Source organism: Bos indicus x Bos taurus, chromosome 24 (assembly GCF_003369695.1).
Source record: "Bos indicus x Bos taurus breed Angus x Brahman F1 hybrid chromosome 24, Bos_hybrid_MaternalHap_v2.0, whole genome shotgun sequence".
In the NCBI taxonomy this organism is placed as follows: domain Eukaryota; kingdom Metazoa; phylum Chordata; class Mammalia; order Artiodactyla; family Bovidae; genus Bos; species Bos indicus x Bos taurus.
In genome coordinates, this window is record NC_040099.1 from 33,264,469 (window position 1) to 33,287,746 (window position 23,278).

The following is a 23,278-nucleotide window of genomic DNA, read 5'->3' on the forward strand; positions in this document are numbered from 1 at the left end:
AAAGAAGAACGCTGCTCTGCGGTTTGTCTCAAATTTGGAGTTCTCCTTAGGAGTGTATTTTATCTCTGTGGCAACTTCAGCGTCTATAAATGACCCGTGGTCGACAGAACAGTACTAATTTGCTGGATTTATAGCTTTGTGATTGAGAAAATGAGGGGTTTCCCCCCCCCTTAAATCTCTGGAGAACAGGAAGTTCTGTTACAGTAGAAACCATCTCTTTTTCTCAAGAAATGATTCATAAGTTATTTTATCCCTCACAGGCCCGTCAATAAATAAAGCCAAAAGTTTGACCACGCAGCAGCGATACAGAGGTACAGAACGAGAACAGCTCCTCAACTTCTAGCTGCCCCCTCCCTGAAGTGAGACTGTGTCTGCGGGTCGGTTGGTTTACAACAGCAACCGTGTTGTCGAGGCTCGGTTGAACCCTGGACGTGAGCAAGCGTCAGGCTACTTAACAGCAGCCGCTTTGGCTGTAGCGCTTTTAAACTCAGGAATGCAGACTCTGACTGGAAGCAGCATTACTGAACCTGGAGGCAGCCCCAGGGCGCTGGGGCACCTTTCCGTTCCCCAGGAATGAGGCCTGGTTCTCAGGCAGCCAGAAGGGGGAGCTAGGGAGCCTGCGGTCCGCTCACTGACACTTCCTAAAGGCCAATCAATGCAATGTTTCTCCTTTTTCAGGAGTAAGCCATCACACAAGTTCTACACCTTATTTTTAGTAACATTTGAGGATGTGGTAGATACATACTTTATTACAACATTTTGTAGTTTAAAGAGCTTTATTAACGCAATAAATTAACTTTGTACACATTTTATATATATATATATATAAAAAAAACTAGCAAGTGACCTCAGAACGTTGTAGGCCTCATTAGAGCTTGGTCTCCGAAAACTTGTTTGAAAAAAGCGACATGTTCTTCACAGTGTTCTCCTGTAAAGGAAAATGCAGATTTCATCTGTTAAAACGAGGCACAAAAGGAGGAAAACAAGGGAACACTTTGCGGCTCCTAGATGTGGATACTGGGTTTTAACTTATTTTTCTCTCATAAAATACTTTGTTTTCCTAAGCTTCTGAGTCATCCTTTCTGTTCACACAGCTCATGCCATCACAGGACTGGCTGGTGCCTTGACAGCCCCCAGCAACCCCGCCGTCTGCCCTGGGAGACGGTAGAGAAGCGGGGAGATCTGTAAACACTGGAAGCCCTGAAGGAGTCACAGGTTCCCCCATCCTGAGGAAAAGGGTGCTTTAGATTTCATAACTTTGGAGATTAGAGTGATTGGCCAATGCATCCTGCCTAAAAATGAAACATTAACAAGCCTCAGGCCATTGACAACCCTCTGCAGCCATTTCCGGTCTTGTTCCTAATTCTTCAGAAAGGGCCATTCTAGGCCCAGATGTCACACAGCTGTGCCCAGATGACACTGTCTCCACCCGATCACTCCCTGAAAGTTCTAGAGCAGAACCCCAACTCCATCAGCACCCTGAATCCACTCTCACTACAGTGAACAGGCTAAGGCTTATACGGGCTGGTACAAAATTTTGTTCTTTAAGAACTAGCCCAAGAGTTCTCCAAACCAAAAGCTTTCTCGCCCCACCCCAGCCGCCAGTGATCTCCTGGTACTGAATGTGGCTGCCCCACAGCTTTCTTGCAGCTCTATTCTCACCTGGTGTGAAACTAGGGTTCCCTCGCAGACGCTGGTTTCGCTGTTCAAAAAACCGGAATATCGTGTAGAAAAGCATGTGGTCTTCAGTCTGCTTTGCAGCATCTAGAAACTTCCGCGCGGAGATGTTATCATGGCCACCAATGCCCCGGATGAACCTTAAGGCAGCTAAAACTTGGTGTTTGGAAAGGAGAACTTCTACTATTTCATCATTTGCTGTGGAAAGTCGCTGGAAATAAGGTAGAAAGCTGGGTCAGTGCAAGCAGTAGGAACAGCCTTCTGTGTGGTTTGAAACTTGGCTGTATCAGTTACCTTCAGCATATCCAGAGACAGCTGGTGGGCAGGAGGATAAAAACTTTCTAGGGAAAGCAGCAGACAAGCCTGAAAGACACACGTTCAGACTGGATTCACAGTATGTTGGAAGGTCAAAGTATTTTTTTATACTTGTTTTTATTTGGCTATGCCAGGTCTTAAGTTACAACATGCCAACTCTTACTTGTGGTAAGCAGGGTCTAGTTACCCCACCAGGAATCGAACCTGGGCCCCCTGCATTGGGAACGCAGAGTCTAAGCCACTGGATCCCCAGGGAGGTCCCACTGGCCGGCACTCACCAGAGGCTTGGAGTCGCTGAGGACGTGGTACTGCAGGAACTGGTGCAGCGTGGAGAAGAGGCTGTGCTGGACGAGCGTCCTGATGACCAGCTCGTGCAGGTAATGCTGAGACAGACAGACAATGCCACTCAACTACAGACCAGAGACGCCGTGTGCCGAGGCCCACAGCTGCTCTAAGTGAAGCTCCCGTCACAATGAGAAGGGGGTCTATGTGCAGGAACGCAACCCTCAGCTGACACTGATCATCCCACTGAAGAATACAGGGTCCTGTGAGGGGGGTGACTCACTCTGAGCCAGGTGTGCAGACCCTTGTGGGATATTGAAAGCCACCTCAGTTAAGACAGTGATGCTGCTTTTACTCTAATGATTCCCTGTCCCTGGAACGTGGGCCCACAGAGGTACCTGTACTGTGATCTGAAACTGGTTCAGGGAGCGGATGTACTCCATGAGCACGGCGATCACGAATTTGTGCGGCGTCTCCTGCACAGAGAAGAATGGTTAGACACACATGTGACTCCTTGTTCACCTGCCCTCTGGCTTCTGCGGTTCCACTTGGCTGTGCTGTGTTGGACTTGGTCACTTCAGGCATGTCCAACTCTGTGCGACCCCGTGGACGGTAGTCCACAGGCTCCTCTGTCCATGGGATTCTCCAGCCAAGAATACTGGAGTGGGTTGCCATGCCCTCCTCCAGGGGATCTTCCTGACCCAGGGATCAAACTCGCATCTCTTACATCTCCTGCACTGGCAGGCGGGTTCTTTACCACTAAGCCACCCTCCAGACTCTCCCTGGTCTGTGATCATATTTAAGCTTGAGTATTAGAGGCCAAACGATGAGCATTCATTTAGTCCTCACTTGAATAGCTCGGTTACTCTAATCACATTCTGGGTTCTTTTTCCTCAATTCCCTTCAAGTATGATCACTGCCTTGGGAATCCTAAGCCCAAAGCAGGCTGGCCAGCCTCCCCTACCTTCTTCTCTGTGAACACTGACAGAACATGGGTGTACATGTCAGACTGGTCGACCACGGCCTGGGTGCGCACTGGCCTCCTGAGCAGCGGGCCACTCCGGCTCTGCCCCGCCTCCACGGCCTGCACACAAACCACAGACAGGATCTCAGGCATCTTCTGGGTAACGGCATGTTTGCAGTCAGCCCCAAAAGACCAAATTCCTAGATGCTGTGAGCCTGGGCGTGAGCAGAGGGTGGCACTTGGACAAACTGCAGTGCGGCTGGAGAGGGTGTTTGGCAGGGCAGAGCTGACCATCCTGAGGACACACCAGTGTTCACAGATGGAGCTAAAAAGCCTAAGACATTAGTTTTATTCAGAATTATTTTTTTTTAACCTCTTAAAATAACTCCCTAATATTGTTAATTGCAAACCATCTGGCATTTGTTGTCTAATTAAAATGGCTACTGCATCTTTGTTTTACAAAGCCCAGATCCTACACTGGGTGAAAAATACCTTACAATGAGTATCAATAGAATTTTTTTTTTTTGGCTGAGCAGCAAGGCTTGTGGGATCTTAAACCAGGGACTGAACCCGGGCCCTCAGTGCTGAGAACACAGAGTTCTAACCACTGGGTCGCCAGAGAATTCCCTCAGTAGCTTTTTAAATGGTAAGCAAGGCTCCCCAAATGTCACTGAGCAAGAAAGCCCTGTGAGATCTCGGCGACTTCACCTCACTTTGTAATGCTGACTCTGCGAGGGGGCACCTGCGAACCTCCATTTGCAGAAGCCCAACATGTTCCCGTGGTGGTGGTGGTGGACTGCGCTCTTGACTCCCACAGGTTTACAAACCAGAGCACCACAGCATCGGGGCTCACAGAGACTGCCCTCTGAGATCAGACCTGCTGCCCCCTCTGCCCAGAACACCAGCGGCAAGAACAGGACCACTCCAGAAGGGCGTGTGGCGAGGACAGGGCCACGCAAAGCTGCACGCTGCGCCTCAGCCCTGTTATCCCTGAGAAGCTAAAGGGAAGGGGTTCTGGGGGGTGTTACTGTTTAAAACCACTGCCATTTTTAGCCTTCGGACTACTCAGGTTCCTGAAGGCAAATAATTCATCCCACTTGTCCTGAACTTCCTTCTAGCTTCAGAATACACACTTATGAAACAGTATAGCAGACCCTGAGAAGCCTACCTTTCACAACAGACACTTGACAATTTTGTTTGTTTTTTTTTTTTTGGCCGCAAGTGGCATGCAAGATCTTAAGTCCCCAGACTGGGGGAACTGGTCCCAGACCATGCCCCTAGCAGTGGAAGTGCTGGGAGCATGGAGTCTTAACCACTAGACCACCAGAGAAGTCCAAAGAACACCTGAACCTACTCCAGGAAAAGCGCAGTGCTGATATTGAATCATCAGGATCCTAAAAGGAGCTTGCCTGAATGACAGAATAAGTCTTATTTTTATAGCTTTTCCATCCTAAAAGGAAGATGTGGCAAAATGATTTAATTACTGATTTACCAAAGTCTAGACTCTGGCTTGGCAGAAAGACATAAAATAATGCAAAATGAGACCGATTTTCTTATCTGTTACATAAAGGTAGACCAAGGATCTATACATGTGTATGACCAAACACAGATTAAAAACAACAGATGAAGAGGAAGCCATTAAGTGACAGTCAGCCTCTAAGCTCAGGGGACACGGGGACTCTTAAGTTTACGCTCCCTGTAAATGTCCACCATGCTCTCTGGCACAGGGCAAACCTCAGTGTTATCAATCTATGAGAATCTTGCTTATAATTACGTTGAAAATATACCCAGGGTGGGGAGGGGTGGAGCGTCCCACCTTGTATGTAAGGTGTACATACAACTTACCATCGTGTAATTCTGCTCGGCATCCAGGTACTTCTTATACTCCTGGTTGAGTTTGTCAAAGACGGTGGCTATCACGGGCAACGTCGCTCTGTCCGACTCTGTCAACACTGGAAGGAATCAAGGTTCACACTGGTCAGCCGACACGCTAGGAGAGAAAGGACTCGTCTCCGAGGGTCACCAGGAGACATGACACAGTTTAGGGGCCGGGGGCCCTGAGAGGGGTCACCAGCCCTTGCCGGATACTAACAGAGGGCGTCAGGAGAGTCTCAGAGTATTAACAGACACAACGTCGTGAGTGACTTGGACTCAGAAACAAGTTTCTTCTCCAGCTGGAGAGGGCAGCCTCTACCCTCGGGTGTGCCCAGGTTTAGGTCTGTTTTTTAGTCTCTCCTACCCAAGAAATGTCTTGCAGGGACAAATCATTTTTATACCAAGCAGCCTTTCCAGGGGGTTAAATGATGCCCCTGTCACTGAGCCCACAGGCTGCAGACAGAAGAGTGTGGCCCATCTTGCGGTGGGCATGCAGGCCGTGTCAGGAATCAGACGGAGAGGCTGAAGGCCCACCACCCCTACTTACTCTGTGAACACACAGACAGGATGACCATCTTGCACTCCTTCCTCTGCAGGAGGAAGTCCATGAGCCTGCCTTTATCTGGCAAGAGGTTCACTATGGGCTGCAGTTTCACCTGGAGGTTCCAGAGGTAACCTGTGGAGAGACGGCATGCTGAACCCTGGCTGCAAACCAGAGCAGTGGCCCCAGAGCTGCTTCCCTCCACCTTCCCGGCAGGCGGGGTCAGGGATGGGGGGCGGTGATGCTGCAGAGCTGAGTCAATGTATGCACTCAACACAGCCCAGGCTGCGACGCTCAGGACACCCACACCAGAGTGGGACTGCAGCCAACAACCTCTGCGTGTTGGCTGATTCCTCAGAAGAACCCTCCCTGCACACTCATGGAGCATCCACTGAATACAGGCACCTCCTCCCCTTCAGCGCTGATGGGAGAGCAGGTGGCAGCCCAGGCACAGACTCTGGTCCTGGGCTCCTCTTCTGCTCTGACTCGTTAGTCGAAGGCAATTCCGGTAGCTCCCAAAGGAGCCCTGGAACCCACCATCCTCCCAGCCCTGGGCACCCCCAGTCCTCGAACCTCCCAACACCCTCACTGCTGGGCAGTGGGCACAGTCCTCAGTGGGACTCTGGGAGAGAATTAAAGGCTTCACTGGAAATGTCCAAGTCAGCCCTTTCTCCCCAGGGCCGGCACCGAGCTGGTACCCTCGAGACAGACAGGAGACCATCCACAAGCTCGTCTTTCTAACAGGACACCCCCACCCGCACCCCAGACCCACCTTGACTCGCGCTGATGATGATGTCGGGCTGGAAGACGATCCACGATGAAGAATCCACACGTTATAGGAAACACTACTCCAGGAGAGGAGGACAGGAGGCAACCCAGCTCCCATGAGCATCCTCCCCACCCCTCACCGCGGCCCCCATGGAGGCCCGGCCCTCGATGAGAGAGAAACCCCACTGGTGCTTTCCATAATGTAATTCACCCAATTTGGAGGCTTGGACCTCCCTTAGACCCCTGTGTAAGGAGAGGTGACAGCTCCCCTCCCCGGCCCGGCCAAGGCCTTTGGAAAAGATACAGAGTTTACACGGGACGGGGGACTGGCTGGTCACAGGAGCCGGACCTACAAACAGAGAAGGCACGTGTGTAAGGGCTAAGTAACCCAACCAGAAAGTGCTACCAGTACGACACTTAATACTTCCTAAAGGCTTCAGTGCGTGTTCATTCGACTGCAGTTAAGTAAGGAGAAAGTGAGTTGGCATGTCCCAAGAGGGAAGTCAAGAACAATCCATGAAGAAGTCTTAAAGGAAGAAGTCTTGAAAGAAGCGGAAAGCGGGTTGAAGTTTCTTTCGTGGCGCTGTCTTGCTTTTTTACACACATGCACAAGAAAGAACTGAAAAAGTCACCTGGGTGAGTTCAGATTGAAGACAGGTTTTAATCAGCTGGTTAGAAAAGATGTTTACTTTGTACAGACTTCCTCCTCCCACCCCCACCCACCCTAGCTCCCTGGCCCCGCCCCATTAGAGGACCAGGCTGGAATGTTTAGAGTTGTTTTTGCCCCAATTACCAGCAGTTACTTTTCATGCTGAGTAAGCCATCGCAGACACCAGCCATTCATCTGACACCATCTACTCTAAGTGCTGACATCTTTCAACTACCCTGGGAAAAGGAAGAAGCTGGAAAGAACACAGAAGGCTGAGACCTAATCAGATGTGAGAACTACAGCCGACCCTCAAGGCAGGGGTGAACTCCACAGGCCCGCTTACACAGGGGTATTTCTCAACAGTAGAAACCACAGGACTGCACGGCCTGTGGGTGGCCGAGTCTTCAGGTGCAGATGATGGGTATGGAGGACTGACCATCAGTTATATGCAGATTAACCCTCACTGTTGAAGGGTCAACTGTAGCTTGTTCTCAAACTCTGCTCAGCTGGCTGATCCTGCAAGTCCCAGTGCGCAGGCACGAAGCAGCGCTCTGGCTAAACTATCAGCAAGAGCCTGACCTGATTCTTCTCATGACAGGTACTCGGACGTCCTGTCAGTGGGTGAGGCCAACCCAAAGCTATCTGAGAAGGGTTCCTTTAAGAAAACGCTCCTCCCAGAGTTCCACATGTGCACTTCTGACTCTGGTTTATACATGGCAACGACAACCAACCTGCTCCAGACTCCCCTCTCCTTGAAAAAGAACATGGTCTGAGTTCTCCCCTGCAGTCAGTCACAGTGAGTAAAAGCAAAAGGAACGAAATGGCTTTTCCCCTTTTCTGACATCCTGACCTTCTCTCTCCTCTGACTTCTCACTGCCGCCTCTTCGGGTCGGAGGATGGGTTCAGAATAACCTCACAACTACAGCCTTAACACTTCCCATGACCACCAGTCAAGGGAAGACAACAGTCTTTGTCATCATAGTGACACAGAACATAAGAACGATAAAGAGAAGTGATCCCAGGTTAAATAACAGCCATAAATAGCAAAATTTAACCACAGGGTTACCAAGCAGAGACAAACAGAAACGTCAGCATCTTACTCAACATTAAAAACTTTGAGCTTCAGTGGGTAATCACAATGCTCCATTGTAAAACTCAGAGAAAAGAATCATTCTGTTTTCTTCCAAGGGAGATTCACGTCACTTACAAAACGCTTTTCATGAGAACACAACTTTAACTTATAGACTCAGTAGTGTTAGTCGCTCAGTCATGTCCGACTCTGAGACCCCAAAGACTGTCGCCCGCCGGGCTCCTCTGTCCATGGAACTCTCCAGGCAAGAATATTGGAGTGGGTTGCCATTTTCTTCTCCAGGGGATCTTCCCAACCCAGAGACTGAACTCGCACCTCCTGCGATGCAGGCAGATTCTTTATTATCTGAGCCACCAGGGAAGCCCAAGATTCAGTAGTGATGTTAGAAAAAACAGACAGGACCAGCCCTGGGAAAGTGAACAGATGTGGGAAGCCCTGGGCCTGCTCCCCCTTCCATCCACACACGGCGACCCCCTCTTACCTGCTGCGGGGATCTGATAGGGCTGGATGGATCGAGCTGGGAGCACCGGGTGATGCAGAGTGACAGAGCCATCGAATTCCCCCCTCAGCCTGATATCAAATATCACCGACGTCTGGCGGGCAGAAAGACAACCGCGTGGAATCAGTCCAACAGACCGCAGCTCCACCCGCCCTCTCGGGACCTCACGTCTTCTGTTCAGATCGGCTGAAGGAGCCTCGTGTCTGCGATCAACCCCTGTATGCTGGTGCCTATCTGAGGAGGACTCTGCTGCGACATCACAGCTCTCCGCCAGCTCTCACATGGATCCCCACATCTATGACTTGCTGCCTCTGAAGGGCTCCAGTGGTGGGAACACAGCCTTTTCACTTTAACTTGCAACATCTTCATTAGTTAACAACACAGGTGTCACCAGCCTCCAGGAGGGAAGTGGCTTGTCTCCCACCAGACACCCAGCTGACAGGCATTCTAGTGCTTTCTCTGGAGCCACATGGCCTCAAAACCACCATCATTTACACTCACAAAGGAAGTGCAAGGCTCAGGGGCTAACGCAACACAGTGGTTCGCAGGAATTCCTGGCTTAGATGACTCAACCAAATGACTATTCCCAAGTTTGATCTCATGTGTGTTATTTTCTGAAACAGTATTTAATTCCCCTAATCAACTGGTAGGGTTTTCCTAAACCATCTACAAGACCAAACCCATTTCTACCTGGAAGACCAAAACTTTGAGCATAAAGAGCATTTTTTCTAGTCTTTTTCAGAATGTTTTGTCCATTTCCACAGCTCCTTGGAGCAGGACATGCCCCTACACTCATACCTCTGTGTCCTGATGATGAACCACGACCAGGTTGTCCACCACGTTTAGGGCAAACTTCCCTGTCCGGTTTAACTTCAATATGTGCATCTTTTTACAGGCACCTTCTCTGTAAGACAAGAGAAAGGTCACAAAATAGATCAACAAGCTGTGGTTCGTATTTTAAAATTGGAGAAAAGGGAAGACAGCATTAGCGTACCGTGGTAGGTGATACAGGACCACCTCTGCTCCAGCGCTGTTGGAGGTCCGAGAATGATGCCTCAGGAAGAGAACATACAGCTGGCCGTATCTATCAGAGAACAAGGAGACGTAAGTCACGCTGGTCATCTGACATCCTTCCATTCTAAATGCTGAGTTATAAGGCCATGCTGCTGCTGCTAAGTTGCTTCAGTCGTGTCCGACTCTGTGAGACCCCATAGAAGGCAGCCCACCAGGCTTCCCCGTCCCTGGGATTCTCCTGGCAAGAATACTGGAGTGGGTTGCCATTTCCTTCTCCAATGCATGAAAGTAAAAAGTGAAAGTGAAGTCGCTCAGTCATGTCCGACTCTTAGCAACCCCACTGACTGCAGCCCACCAGGCTTCTCTGTCCATGGGATTTTCCAGGCAAGAGTACTGGAGTGGGGTGCCATTGCCTTCTCCGTTATAAGGTAAGTGAATTGCAAGATACCCAGTCCATCAGATATTCTGCATGAGATATTCTGCAGCCAACAGAAACATTTACAAAGAAAGTGCAATTATCTTAAAAAAAAAAAAAAGAAATCTAATATTAAGTGAAAAAAGGGGGATGCAAAACTAAATACAACTTGATCACAGTATTTAAAAAAAAAAAACAACCTACAAACTTATGCAGCATGTCCAAAACTACTGGAAAGAAATACAGGTTGTTAATAGTCCTTGAGTGATATGCTGTGCTCATGTGCTCATTCATGTCCAACTCTTTGCGACCCCATGGACTGTAGCCCACCAGCTTCCTTTGTCCATGGGATTTCCCAGGCAAGAATAGTGGACTGGGTTGCCATTTCCTCCTCCAGGGGATCTTCCAACCCAGGGGTTGAACCTGAGTCTCCTGCATTGACAGAGGGATTCTTTACCACTAGCGCCACCTGGGAAGCCCAGAGTAATATGCCAAGTCCATTTTTCTTTTCACTTTCTATGATTTACCAGTTTTGTAAAATGAATACATTCCTTAATCATAGGAAAGGATAATCATTTTGTATTTTTAAGCCTCATCTGATAAGTGCTGCTGTGACCAGTTCCTGTAGGCAGGTTTTTGTTCCAGGAGTTCACACTGTGCTGGGTCCTGCCTCAGGGATAAGAAAGAGACAGAGGGAAGGGTCTCCTTTTGCAAAGACTTCTCATTTTATCTTTTTCTACACCATCATGCCTCAGATTTCTTTAAAAAAAAAAAAGCATTCTAAGTGCTAAACTGATGCTGGGAGGGATTGGGGGCAGGAGGAAAAGGGGACGATAGAGGATGAGATGGCTGGATGGCATCACCGACTCGATGGATGTGAGTTTGAGTGAACTCTGGGAGATGGTGATGGACACGGAGGCCTGGCGTGCTGCGATTCATGGGGTCGCAAAGAGTCGGACACGACTGAGTGACTGAACTAAACTGAACTGAAGTGCTAAAAATATTTTACCATTTGGAAACCAGTTTTAGGCCACAGAAGAATCAGAAGTAATTTAGAAGCAAAGTGTTGATAGTTGTTGAATTTGGGTATATAGGAGATTCTCTGAATCAGTTTTATTTTTGTGTTTGATATTTTCATAATAAAGTTTTTAAATTGAGCTATCTACATTTCCAAATGAAAATAAACCTTCCTACACAAATAATTTAGGGCTACATCTGTTAGATAAAAAATGTAAACTATGTTTTTCTTTAGAACAAGTATGATATATTTTATCTAAAAAAAACTTTGATAAGCTTCAACTCAGAACTAAAAAAAATTTCTGAAACTGAGAAATAAATTGGCTCAGTGGTCTCATTTTATCAGACTAATGTGGTGAAAAAAAACTTCTCTAAGATCACAAAGTCAATAAAATCAGAAAAGAATGTCCGGAAGATGAGGAGCTTTCTATATTCATAAGACCCGAAGTGGAGAAGGGGGGTCCTTCTCGTGTGTTCTGAGGCTACAGGAGCCAGGGCAGCCCTGGTGTGCTTACAACCTCCTATCATGACAGCACTGAAAACAATTATGAGGAGGAATTCTCCCAAAGGACAGACATACATTGTCGCCATGGCAATATCTCTCTCCGAGAGGCTCAGTTTAGTTGACTTTGGGGCAGCTGGTAATTCAATCTCAAACTTGGGCAGCTTCGACATGGTGCCAGCCTGTTTGGGGGAGAAAAAAGTTTTTGCAGAAGCTTATTAAGCTTTCTGATGTTCCAGCACTGCCCACATCAAAGCACCGAGGATACACATGCACTGAGTCTTCCCCTCCTTTTCAGGGTTCCAGGGGCCTGGCCTTAGGATGCATTCTTGATGGAGATGGGATGGGATGGGGTGCCCTCTAGTGGTCAGAAGGGGTGAGGCTCTTGTTGGAGGAACTTGCCCCTTTGAAGTTAGAGGATCAGTTAGGCTGTTGGAGGAACAAGGTCAGAGGACTTTTTTAAAGGGAGGCCGACCCTTACCCGGAAGTAGAAGGGCTGCAGCACATTTCCAAGCACTGTGGTGGACAGCAGAATCACGGAGCCCTCGGGACAGTACATGTACCAGTTCACGTTGATGTTCTGGCTCTTCAGGAGCTTCAGATTCCGCTTCTCTGGTAACACCTGACACAAAGTTCAAGAAACAGAAGCTTTATTTGAAAACAGCAAATGGGAAATTCCCTGGTGGTCCAGTGGTTAGAATTCTGTGCTTCTGCTGCAGGGAACGCGGGTTTGATCCCTGGTCAGGATCCTGCATGCCTCAAGGTACGGCCAAAATAATAAAAAAGAAAATACCTCAAAACTGACATAGTACACAAAGAAAATCATAAAAAGCAGCAGTTTGTAGTTAAGTAGGAAAAAAATCATTTTTATTTATTACAGCTACCATTCTTCCAGCCTTGTGCTTATTAACACTTCCAAATCTTAGCTCATTTATTCTTTCCCTGTCCCCAAGGGCTGGGCATCATTAGGCTGATTTGAGGGGAAAAAATAAGGCTCCAAGGGGCAAAGGAACCCGTGACAACCCAGGCAGCCCACCTCACTCCAGGGCCGCCCAAGCCCCCACATTCCCACATTCCCAGGCACCATCCTCCCAAGGGTGGGGAGCAGCAGCATCCTTGCTTGTCATGGATCCAGCGAAATAAACCGACGCCCTGGAGCCACATGCACCAGATCAGCCACTGCCCTGCCTGCAGAATCAGCCTTCGTCCTGGTCTCCCGCTCAGTCTGAGGCTGGGGGTAAGGGGGTATCCTTCTTCTAACAGACATGTTCATGAGACTCCATGTGCAAACCGAGTAACTGTCTTATAATAACAGCACATTTAAAATATACTCAGAATCTCCTGATACATTAAGGAGTGCTGAATGGAGCCCAAAGATGATGTTAATGCTCCCAGAACACTGCCCTGAAGAACTGACTTGGAAGTCAGCACTGGGGGCATGGGTTTCTTGATGATCCAGGGATAATAAAATAAAGATGTGTCAGAGTCCTCTTTCTTTCTAACTTATTTCTTGAAGATCTTAAAACCACCTAGATGACCTGAACCTAGATAACCTGAATTACACTCTTCTACTATCTACAGAAAGATATACTTTCTGTATAGAGTGTAGAATGTACACTCTTTCTATATCTACAGAAAGATATACTTTTAAATGACTGCCCCAGGAACCCTTCTGTAAAGCCACAATCCTTTCCTTGCTAGTCACAGGCACAAAATTCTATTTCTGTGCATATGGGATTCAGGTAGCTTTCCTTTCTGCCAGTCACTGAGGTTCTGATAACATACCTCCAGCAGAGTACCACGGCATTCACAGCATCCTGTGTTACACGGGTGTGCCTCCTCCATTTGTATATTCTAAATTAAATTACACTGGTTTTGTTGGGGCAACAAACTTAACACCTGAAAGAATTCTAACCCTCTCCACATTGGCTCCACTTAAGAGATTTCAGGAGCTTTCTCAATAGATCAGGCAGCTGGAACAGATCAATACATTATTGACCAGGGGCTTTTTGCAGAAACTAAGGCCTGTGGCCAGCAATTTGTTATGTAAGTTAATATTGAAACACTCTGATCAATTATGTTCCGATAACATAAGATGCATTACTACGTCAGTAAGTTAGTTATTGAAAGATAAAGTCCAATGTAAACAAAAGAGTGAAAAGGCAACCTACAGAACAGGAGAAAGTATTTGCAAATTATCTGATAAAGGGTTAATATTCAAACTATACAAACACTTCCTACGACTTGACAAAAAGAAAATAACCCAATTTAAAAACAGAGGGGACTTCCCTGGTGGCACAGTGGCTAAGAATCTGCCTGCCAATGCAGGGGACAGGGATTCAATCCCTAGTCCGGGAAGATTCCACGAGTTGCGGAGCAACTAAGCCCACGTGCTACAACTGTTGAGGCCTGCTTGCCCTAGAGCCTGTGTTCCACGAGAAGCTGCTGCTGCTACTGCTGCGAAGTCACTTCAGTCATGTCCGACTCTGTGCGACCCCAGAGACGGCAGCCCACAAGGCTCCCCCATCCCTGGGATTCTCCAGGCAAGAACACTGGAGTGGGTTGCCATTTCCTTCTCCAATGCATGAAAATGAAAAGTGAAAGTGAAGTCGCTCAGTCGTGTCCGACTCTTCACGACCTCATGGACTGCAGCCCACCAGGCTCCTCCACCCATGGGATTTTCCAGGCAAGAGTACTGGAGTGGGGTGCCATCGCCTTCTCCGCCACGAGAAGCTACTCCAATGTAAAGCCCAAGCACCGCAACGAAGAGTAGCCCCCGCTCACTGCAATTAGAGAAAGCCCTTGAGCAGCAACAAAAACCCAGCACTGCCAAAGATAAATATTATTTTTTTAAAAAGAGGAATAGACCTCATCCAGAGCACGAACAAAAGGCCAACAAGCCGTGAACAAGGTGTACACCATCACCAATCAGAGAAATGCAAATCAAAACCACAATGAGATACCATCTGACACCCAGCAGGATGACTGCTATGGATAAAACAGAAAACAACAAGTGTTAGTGGTGAGATGGAGAAACCGGAACCCCCGTGCACTGTCGCCGGGAATGTAAAATGGCATAACTGCTCTGCGGAAATGCCTCAAAAATTAAAAACAGAATTATTATGTGATCCAACAATCCCACTTGGGGGTTATATACCCAAAAGACCTGAAAGCAGGGTCTCAAAGAGATACTCACACACTTGTGTTAATAGCAGCATCATTCACAATAACCAAAAAATGGAAGCAATGCCAGTGTCTGTTGGTAGATAAATGGACAAACAGAATGTGGTGTATGTACTCAATTGAATATTTTTCAGGCTTGCAAAGGAAGGGAATTCTGACGCATGCTGTAACATGGATGAACCTTGAGGACACAATGCTAAGTGAGACAGGACGGTCAGAAAAAGACAAACACTGTACGATTCCATTTATAGGAGGTAGAGGACCTTAAAGCAGACAAATTCATAGAAGCAGAAAGGAAACCTGTGGTTACCACGGGCTGGGAAAGGGGAAACGGGGAGTTGTTGTTCAATAGGTACTGAGTTTCAGTTTTACAAGATCAAAGTTCTGGAGCTCGTTTTCACTACAACGTGAAAATACTTAACGCTCATGAATTATACACTTAATGGTTAAGATGGTAGATTTCATGTTATGTGCTTTTAATCACAGTTAAAATCTGGGACATCCCTGGCGGCCCAGTAGTTAAAGCTTCCAATGCCAGGGGCAAGGGTTCAATTCTTAGTAGGGGAACTAAAATCCCACATGGCACAGCCAAAAAATAAAAATAAATAAAATAACAATATTAAAAAAAATTTTTTTAATATTCTTTTTAAGATAAAAAGGCAATTCATAAAACAGGAAACACAAATGTACAATACACAAAAGATGCTTAGCACCCTCCTAATGAAACACGCAAATTAAAATGGCTTTCCACCTCTCAAGATTGGCAAAAGTCTACAGATTTATGATATCTAGCTCTGCTAATGGTGTGGAAAATGGAGATTCCTGTATTGCTAGTGAGAATGCAACTTCTGGAAGAAATTTAACAGTATCTGTTCAGGTTTTAACTTTTTATTCTTAATTTAGTTCTTACTCCCAATTTATTTTTTGGCCTTGTTGCTGGCATGTGGGATCGCAGTTACCTGATCAGGGACAGAACCTTCAACAGTCCCACCCCACACATACCACCCGCTGGAAGCAAGGAATCTTAATTACTGCACCACCAGGGAAGTCCTGTTCAGCTTTTTAGTTATTGATACTTAGATTACAATTGCCCTTCCAAGAATTGTGTCATCTAAGAATATAAAGCAACGTTTACAAGTTCATTCACTGCTTGAACTCACTACAGAGTTGTTTGTAATAACTAGGAGACAAAGATGTTCATGAACAAGAATTGGTAAAACTGTAGCACATCTACACACCTGAATACCAGTCAGAATAAGATATGGTAGGATATCTAAGAAATATCCCTATGCAAAAATAAAAAGGTGCCAGTCCCCAAAGTTTATACAATATAACCATATTTCTAAGTGTAGGAACCAAGTGGAGGAGCAGGCACCAAATTAGTTCATAATGGTTACTTCCAGGGATTATAGGGGACTTTTTACCTTCCATATAAAGTAAAGGTAACATCTGAATGTTTTACAAAAAAATATATATTACTCGTAATTAGAAAGAAAAAAAAACCCAAGTGAATTCAAAAAGCTGCCAAAACATGATCACAAGCCTTGCTCCAGAACAGGTAAGTAATAAACGTCTGTTCCTGGTTGTTTGCTAAGTCCTATCTGACTTTTTTGTCACCCTGTGGACTGCAGCCCACCAGGCTCCTCTGTCCATGGGATTTTCCAGGCAAGAATACTGGAGTGGGTTGCCATTTCCTTCTCCTGGGGATCTTCCTGACCCAGAGATTGAACCTGTGTCTCCTATATTGGCAGGCTGATTCTTTACCACTGAGCCACCAAGAAAGCCCAAGTAATAAATATAATACCTGGTAAAATTCGATTCCTTGATCTGTGATGAAGACAATTTCAGTAGAACTGGTCCAGCAGAATCCTAGTATGTTGGCATTTTTGGTCTGAAAAGAATTGCAGAAAGATTTTTTTTAATTAATAATAAAAAAAAAGAATCTGTAATTTTTTTCAAAAGTTTAAAGTACCTTGCTGTTTATATCGCTTTTTGATAAAAGTTACCAAGATTTGATTACTTATGAACAAATCATATTTTCTGTTAAATACAGTGTTCCCAGATATCCACCTGAAACACCTCACTGAAGCACCTGAATGTGAAGTCCTTCTTGTCAACAGGATGGGGGAGGAACTGAGTTTGGCAGGAAGGTAAGTGCCCAGCACTCTGATACCAACCTCTACCTTTAGAAATCAAAAGACAGCTGATATGCTGAGTCAAACACATCATAAAAGCTAGTGGTATAAAGGTCTAAAGGCCTAAAGATTTTCTGTGGCAGTTACCCAAAGTGGGGTTGAAGATCCTGAGCCCTGCCCTGAGTCACCTAGTGAAGAGCCACGCTGGGAGCCTCAGGGCAGCCAGGCCAGGACCAGGCTCTGCTGCACAGAGCAACGGAGTCTGCCAGGGGCTAAGGTGTCTGCAGATGGGCCCCTCTTTGCTGAGAACCCACCAGAAGTACTAGTCACTCAGTCGTGTCCGACTCTTTGTGACCCCATGGACTGCCAGACTCCTCTGCTCATGGGATTCTCCAGGCAAGAATACTGGAGTGGGTTGCCCTTTCCCCCTCCAGGGGATCTTCTCGACGCAGGGGTCAAACCTGCATCTCCTGCTTTGCAGGCAGGTTCTTTACCTCTGAGCCACCTGGGAAATCAGGAACCCAGGTGGATCCCCAAGTAGCAAAACCATTACAAAGATGTGCAAAGACAAACCACTGCACCAGCAGCTTCTGCTGGGTTTCCTAGGTGCCAAGATGCTCTCTAAGCTGAGCCCCCTCTAGCTCATCACGCCCAGCAAATCTGATTAAAATGGATTAGAATCTCCACTGACGGGAGGGACGGAAGAGGAAGGACACGAGGAGCGCAAGTCCAGACAATATCATCAGGAAACAGAGGGAAAGAACTCCTTTTTCGAAAACCTCCGAAGAGGCTGCTATGAAGGGAATCCAAGGTCTGACCCAGAAACGCCACCCAGCGGAGAAGGGCAGGGGCCACAGGAAGACAACAGCCACCAAGGGCTGAAGGGGCTTGGTGTTCAACATCGTCCATCCATTTAATCCTGCCAGCTCCGTCTTACAGCTGAAGAAATGCACTTTAAAAAATTTAAAGGGTGTCCGAAGTCAAAGCCAACGTGAGGCAGATCCCAGGGTCCAAGCACAATCTAATTCCACATCTGTGCTCTCAGTCACCCGGCTACCCTGTGCCTCTGGCCTTGGAGTTTACGCCCACCAGCTCAGACAGAATCACCCCATCGGCCCATACCTTGCACTCCTGAGTGTACTCCAGCTGAGAACTATCCGGGATAAAATTAGAAAAGTCCTGAAAGGAAAGAAGCACACAAGAGGAGAAGTGTGGATCTTCAAGTACAAAGAGACAAGTGGAAAAAGACAAATTTAAAAAGTGGTCAGAAAAAAAAAAACAGACAAAACCCCAAAGACAGGAAAAATAAAACAACCGATCTGGACAAATTGCCCCGTTATCAGCAGCAGGTTGACAATTCCAATTTTTAAAATGAGTTAATCCAAATATTGTTAGGGTTCAGAAACTGATTTTGAAAATGCATTCCTCAAATGACTGACTTCAGAGAAATGGGTTGCTATATTTTACAAGAGGCTTTCCAAAAATTTTAGCAGTTAATACTGACAAAAAGAAACAGGATTTGCCTTTCTCAACAGCTTTTTCTCTACAAATGGCGATGGTGAATACTGACGAAAGCCAAAATGCCAACAAGCTGCTCCAGATTTGAATATCTGCTCTTAGATCAAGCATTCAAAGATGAGAGAAATGAAAATATGAAGTTACTGAGGTAAGGCTAACTCCCAAAGTTGCCAAAAATATGCTTTGCAAAATCTATGGTTCCAGTTATCCATCAAAACAAAAGATGCCTGATGTTCCAAATAACTTTTAAAAAAACTTTATGGGGATTCTCTCCAATTCCAGGGGTTAGGATGCCTCACTTTTATTGCAGGGGGCCCAAGTATGGTCCCTGGTTGGGGAGCTAAGCTCCTGCAAGCCACGTAGCGCAGCAAAAAAAAGGAAAAAATTAAAAAGAGGTACATTTAAAAAAAAAATTTTAAGTCAAAAATGACAAACTAAGGCTGTTAAGTATTTATCCATTTAAATGTCTTTCTCATCTTCAAGAATCCAAAAACTCCAATACAGTGCAGCATGGAACTACAGCTTCCATGAAATTAAAATAGAAATGGGTCCTTTAACACTGGAATTCTGGAGTTCATTCTCTTCCAAATGTACTTCTGGTTTTATATTTCCCTATTCCGTATTTCTTATTATTTACCGTGTATCTTTCTTTGGTCTATTTTCTTTGCTCTCAAATGTCTGACTCTTTGCGACCCCATGGACTGTATTCTGCCAGGCTCCTCTGTCCATGGGATTCTCCAGGCAAGAATACTGGAGTGGGTTGCCATGCCCTCCCTCCAGGGGATCTCTGGTGTCTCCTGCATTGCAGGCAGATTCTTTACCACTAGCGCCACCTGGGAAGCCCACCAAATGTACTTCTAACGTCCTTTTCTTTGTACTATAAAGATATGTCTTACCACGGTCTTTGAGGTCCTCTGAACAGCCAATATCTTATTTTCCAAGGAAAACTTGATGCACTTCACTTCTCCTTTGTCCTCCATTCTTTAAGAAGAAAAAGCAGATGATGAGTTGTACAGTTCATGACTGCATTCTAGCTTCTATCATTTTATGAGAAGAAAAAAAGACAAGTTAAATATTCAAGAAGCAGCAAATCTTAGTTTAAAATGATAATGATGTTTCTGAAGCTTATAGGACCTCTTTTCAAAGAGCAGAGTCCACCTGGCAACACGAGACAGAAGAAACTGACCTAATTGCCGTAACAAGTGACTAAGGAGTTGCAAACACTGCACTTTCACCTGAGCCTCGTTTCAGACGTCACTGAGTCTGGACCCCAGAGTAACTTTCTCCACACACTGCCGCCTTCTCTCTCCATTGCCTTCACAGCAACGCCTTTTTTCTCCTGAGATGCTGGTAGCTGTGAGATATTTACTTACTTATTTCTGATTGAAGTATATAGCAGCACTTTTGAAAAAGGAGTCTACTTTTTCGCATCCAGCACCCCACAGGCTGCGCCGCGAGGACGCCTCCACCTCCGTCTCACAACCACTTCAAATGGAGGTCAAGAGGAAGCCAAGGTCTGGATCACTGGGGAAACTCTCGAAGGAAAGGTATCACTCCCTGTCCTGATTATGGTGATGGTTTCATGTATCAAAACTCATCAACTGTGTATGTCAAATATATGCAGCTAGTAATAATTAGACCATAACAGAGCTATTAAAAGTAGCAAGACGTTTTTAAAACAGGGTAGGGAATTTCCTGGTGGTCCAGTGGCTAGGACTCGGCACTTTCACTACTGGGCCTGGGTTCGATCCCTGGTCAGCAAACTCCGATCCCCCAAGCCGCTCAGTGTGGCCAAAAAAATCAAAGAGGGTAAACTTGGTATCTCCGCTCAAGTCTTCCTGAGCCCCCTGGGCTAGATCATCATGGCTTCACCCCCACTTTCCACACCCAAGCGACCAGCGAGTCTTACCCCAGACCTTCCTAAGCAACCCCGGAGAGCCTACTGGATGCCAGTCAACACTGTCTTTGGTTTACACTGCCTTCAGGCAGGTTTCCACTGCACCGGCTCAGAGCGCAGCAACTAATCAAGCTTCAATGCTGCACCAGTGCACTCTTCCCAAATACTGATCTTTTCGCCTTTTTTAAACAATCTAACATAATGAGATGAACCCTGAAATCCACAGCAGAATATAGAGGGTTCAAGCCGACTGCTGTCAGTGACCACACCACCACCCACGCCTTCCCTGCGTGAAACCTCGTCTTCAGTCACACAGCCAGGGAATCCCCCCCCCAACAGGGAGACAGCTTGTCTTCATGTTCTCTCCATCCAGAAGCCTCCTGTCCACCTAGAAGCCTCCCTTTCAGGCCTCGATCCTCTCTGAGGCCTTCCCCCTCCCAGGCAGTGGTCTTCCCCAGCCCGTCCCAAGATAAATGTCCATCTCTTCTCTGTGCCTGCATTCTGAAGAGAGGGTGATTACAATATCTATCACAGGAAATACTATGCGTCCACTCCCTGCCTCCCAACACTCAATGTATGGGTCTTCCAAAAGGGGGTTGTGCTCACATGCTCAGTGGCTCTGTCCTGTCTGACTCTTTGCGACCCCTAAACGGGGCCAGGCTCACTCAAAGCCTTCACGCACCTGGAGCCCAGCACACTGCAAGCAGTGTTTTCCCAACAAAGGATGATCAAAGAAAAAGAGGCTGATTCATTTTCTACTTCAAAAATTGTTTTCTAGGGACTTCCCTGGTGGTCCAGTGACTAAGAACTCCGTGTTCTCGATGCAGGGGGCCCAGGTTCCATCCCTGGTCAGGGAACGAGATGCCACATGCCACAAGGAAAAGAACCCACACGCTGCAACTAAGACCTGGCACAGCCAAATAAATAAAAACCTAAAAATAAAAACTGTTTCCTAGTTACACAGTCCAACTGTAAAATGTTTTTAAAGTCACCACTGAACTGAGGATCAACTCTGTACTTTCCCCTCTGTAATCACAAGAGTTAAGGTCATCAGATAGTTTATCATCCAAACTGAGATAATTCTGAAAGTGAAAGGAGCTGCTACCCATAGTTACACCGGTTCCACTGGGATATACTGGGACATCCAGTCCCCTTAAGTATACTGGAAGCTGAGGTTTTAACACACATGATTACATGGCAAACACTAACCCAGGAATCTCCTCCATCTCCCAAACGCTCTGGAAAGCCCCTGAGTCAAGAGGAAATAAAGCCCCTCTTCCACCAAGAAACCAGAAATACAAACGCTGACGCTCTGACTGGTTAATTTCAAGAGACACGAACTAGAGTATGTGGATCCCAAAACAACAAGTAAAGACTGCACACCTTCACTCTTGACAGGAAGTCCAAGGATATCCACCAAGACTGTATAGCAGGTGTCTGCTTCCCTCTTCCTACAGGCAGGGATGTGCCCCACACCCAACATATAAAACAAGCTTCTAAATGAGAAACAGATAAAAAACACCATTTTGTTTACACGTTGAAACAGTCTGGAAACGTCAATATGATAATTACCTAAATGAGATGGGATTCCTGTCATCGGGGCCTTTCACTACCACTCCAGTGGCTCCACCAGATCTAACAGCAAAAACCTGGGAGAAAAAGCAGCGACGTTTTACCATGCTGAACTCTGAAAGGCTCCAGACATCTATACCCACCTGCGAGGATGATTTCTGCTACGCCCCACCCTGGGTTCAGCTGAACTAACGTGGCACTTAGCAAACTGCGGATGCTTGGTGTCCACATGAATTTTAAGAAACAACAGAGTAGTGACCAAAACAAGCTACCATTCGGCACGCTGCCCGCCGTGCGAGATCGGGTCGGTCCTGGAGGCTGCAAGCTCTAACCCGTGAATGCACTTACGCACACCCGGCTACTCAGCCCCGGGTTTACAAAATTCCCGAGAACAGTGAAAATCTCAGCGCCTAAATCCTTGACTGCAAGGCAAACTGATGACGAGAAGGCGTCGGGGAAACACCTGCGTGCCACGAGCGGACCGCAGCGGCCGAGGGGCGCCAGGGTCCGCCCGGCTGTCACTTCGGGGGAGAAAGCCCTGGCCGCGGCAGAGCCCGGTCACTCGTATTTCTCACAGGACGGGACTGGCGCGGCGGCCCTAGGCCTGATCCCCGGGCCCCCGGCCCCGGCGCGCGGAACACCCGGCGGCATCGGGGGCGGCTGGCAGGGCGCGCCGGGCCGCACAGGGGAGAAGGGCTCGGGCCGGCCCGGACCTGCTTGTTGGCCTCGTCGAAGAAGACGCAGTTGACCGGGTTCGCCTTCTCGAAGTGTACCGGCCGCTCGCACAGTTCCAGGTAGTAGTCCTCCTCGCCCATGGCGGGCGCCGCGCCGGCGGCGGGGGGCCCGGGGGCGGCCGCCAGCGTGAAGCCGGTAGAGCAACACCGGATGTAAGGAGTCTGGCCGGGCGGCGGCAGCGGCGGCGATCTCGCGGGCGCTCAGGCCGCTTCCTGGTGCCACGCCCCTTCCTGGTGCCACGCCCCCAACCCTCTGGCACGTGACCCGCAGATCTCCTCGCTTAAACTGGCGACTAACCGCCCACCTCGTAGCGGTGGGGCCCACCGGCCGGAGACCAAACCGGGCTCTCTGCGGGAGGCTCCTCCCCTTTGCGGTGGGGGCGGAGCACCAAGGCTGCCCAGCCGGCGGAGGTTGGAGGGCGGAGGGGCGGAGGGCCTGACAGAGAAACTCGTTTGGTGCAGTGGGCGGGCTTGGGCGCCCTGGCGCCCAGCCGCACTTTTCCGGGCGGTCGGTGGTCCTATCTCCCTCTCGGTCACAGGAAGCTTGCGCAGTGCCGCGTGCTCGTGTGGGGCAGGGCTGTCGCCTTGTCTTAGGAAAGTGCATCCTTCTAGAGCCTCTTACTAAGGGAGA

General features: G+C 47.6%; 2 protein-coding genes across 2 annotated transcripts in view; one reads left to right on the plus strand and one right to left on the minus strand.

The window, feature by feature from the left end:
- NPC1 (NPC intracellular cholesterol transporter 1) overlaps positions 1-1,064 on the plus strand; it is a 46,635-nt gene extending 45,571 nt beyond the window's left edge. The window contains exon 25 of the mRNA XM_027526325.1: positions 261-1,064. Within this exon, the coding sequence (XP_027382126.1) occupies positions 261-343 (83 nt within the window). The 3' untranslated portion in view covers positions 344-1,064. The remainder of the gene's footprint in view (positions 1-260) is intronic.
- RMC1 (regulator of MON1-CCZ1) lies at positions 758-22,865 on the minus strand. Its single transcript, XM_027526326.1, has 20 exons — positions 22,627-22,865; positions 21,914-21,990; positions 19,341-19,425; positions 18,049-18,105; positions 16,596-16,682; positions 12,090-12,230; positions 11,687-11,790; positions 9,655-9,744; positions 9,459-9,564; positions 8,643-8,754; positions 6,727-6,771; positions 6,427-6,480; positions 5,661-5,789; positions 5,084-5,190; positions 3,239-3,358; positions 2,673-2,750; positions 2,271-2,375; positions 1,972-2,040; positions 1,663-1,888; positions 758-928 (listed from the first exon to the last, which is right to left on the minus strand). Exons 1-20 carry the CDS (start codon positions 22,726-22,728, stop codon positions 849-851), a joined length of 1,974 nt encoding a protein of 657 aa, XP_027382127.1. The 5' UTR covers positions 22,729-22,865; the 3' UTR covers positions 758-848.
- Between the last annotated feature and the right edge of the window lie 413 nt (positions 22,866-23,278).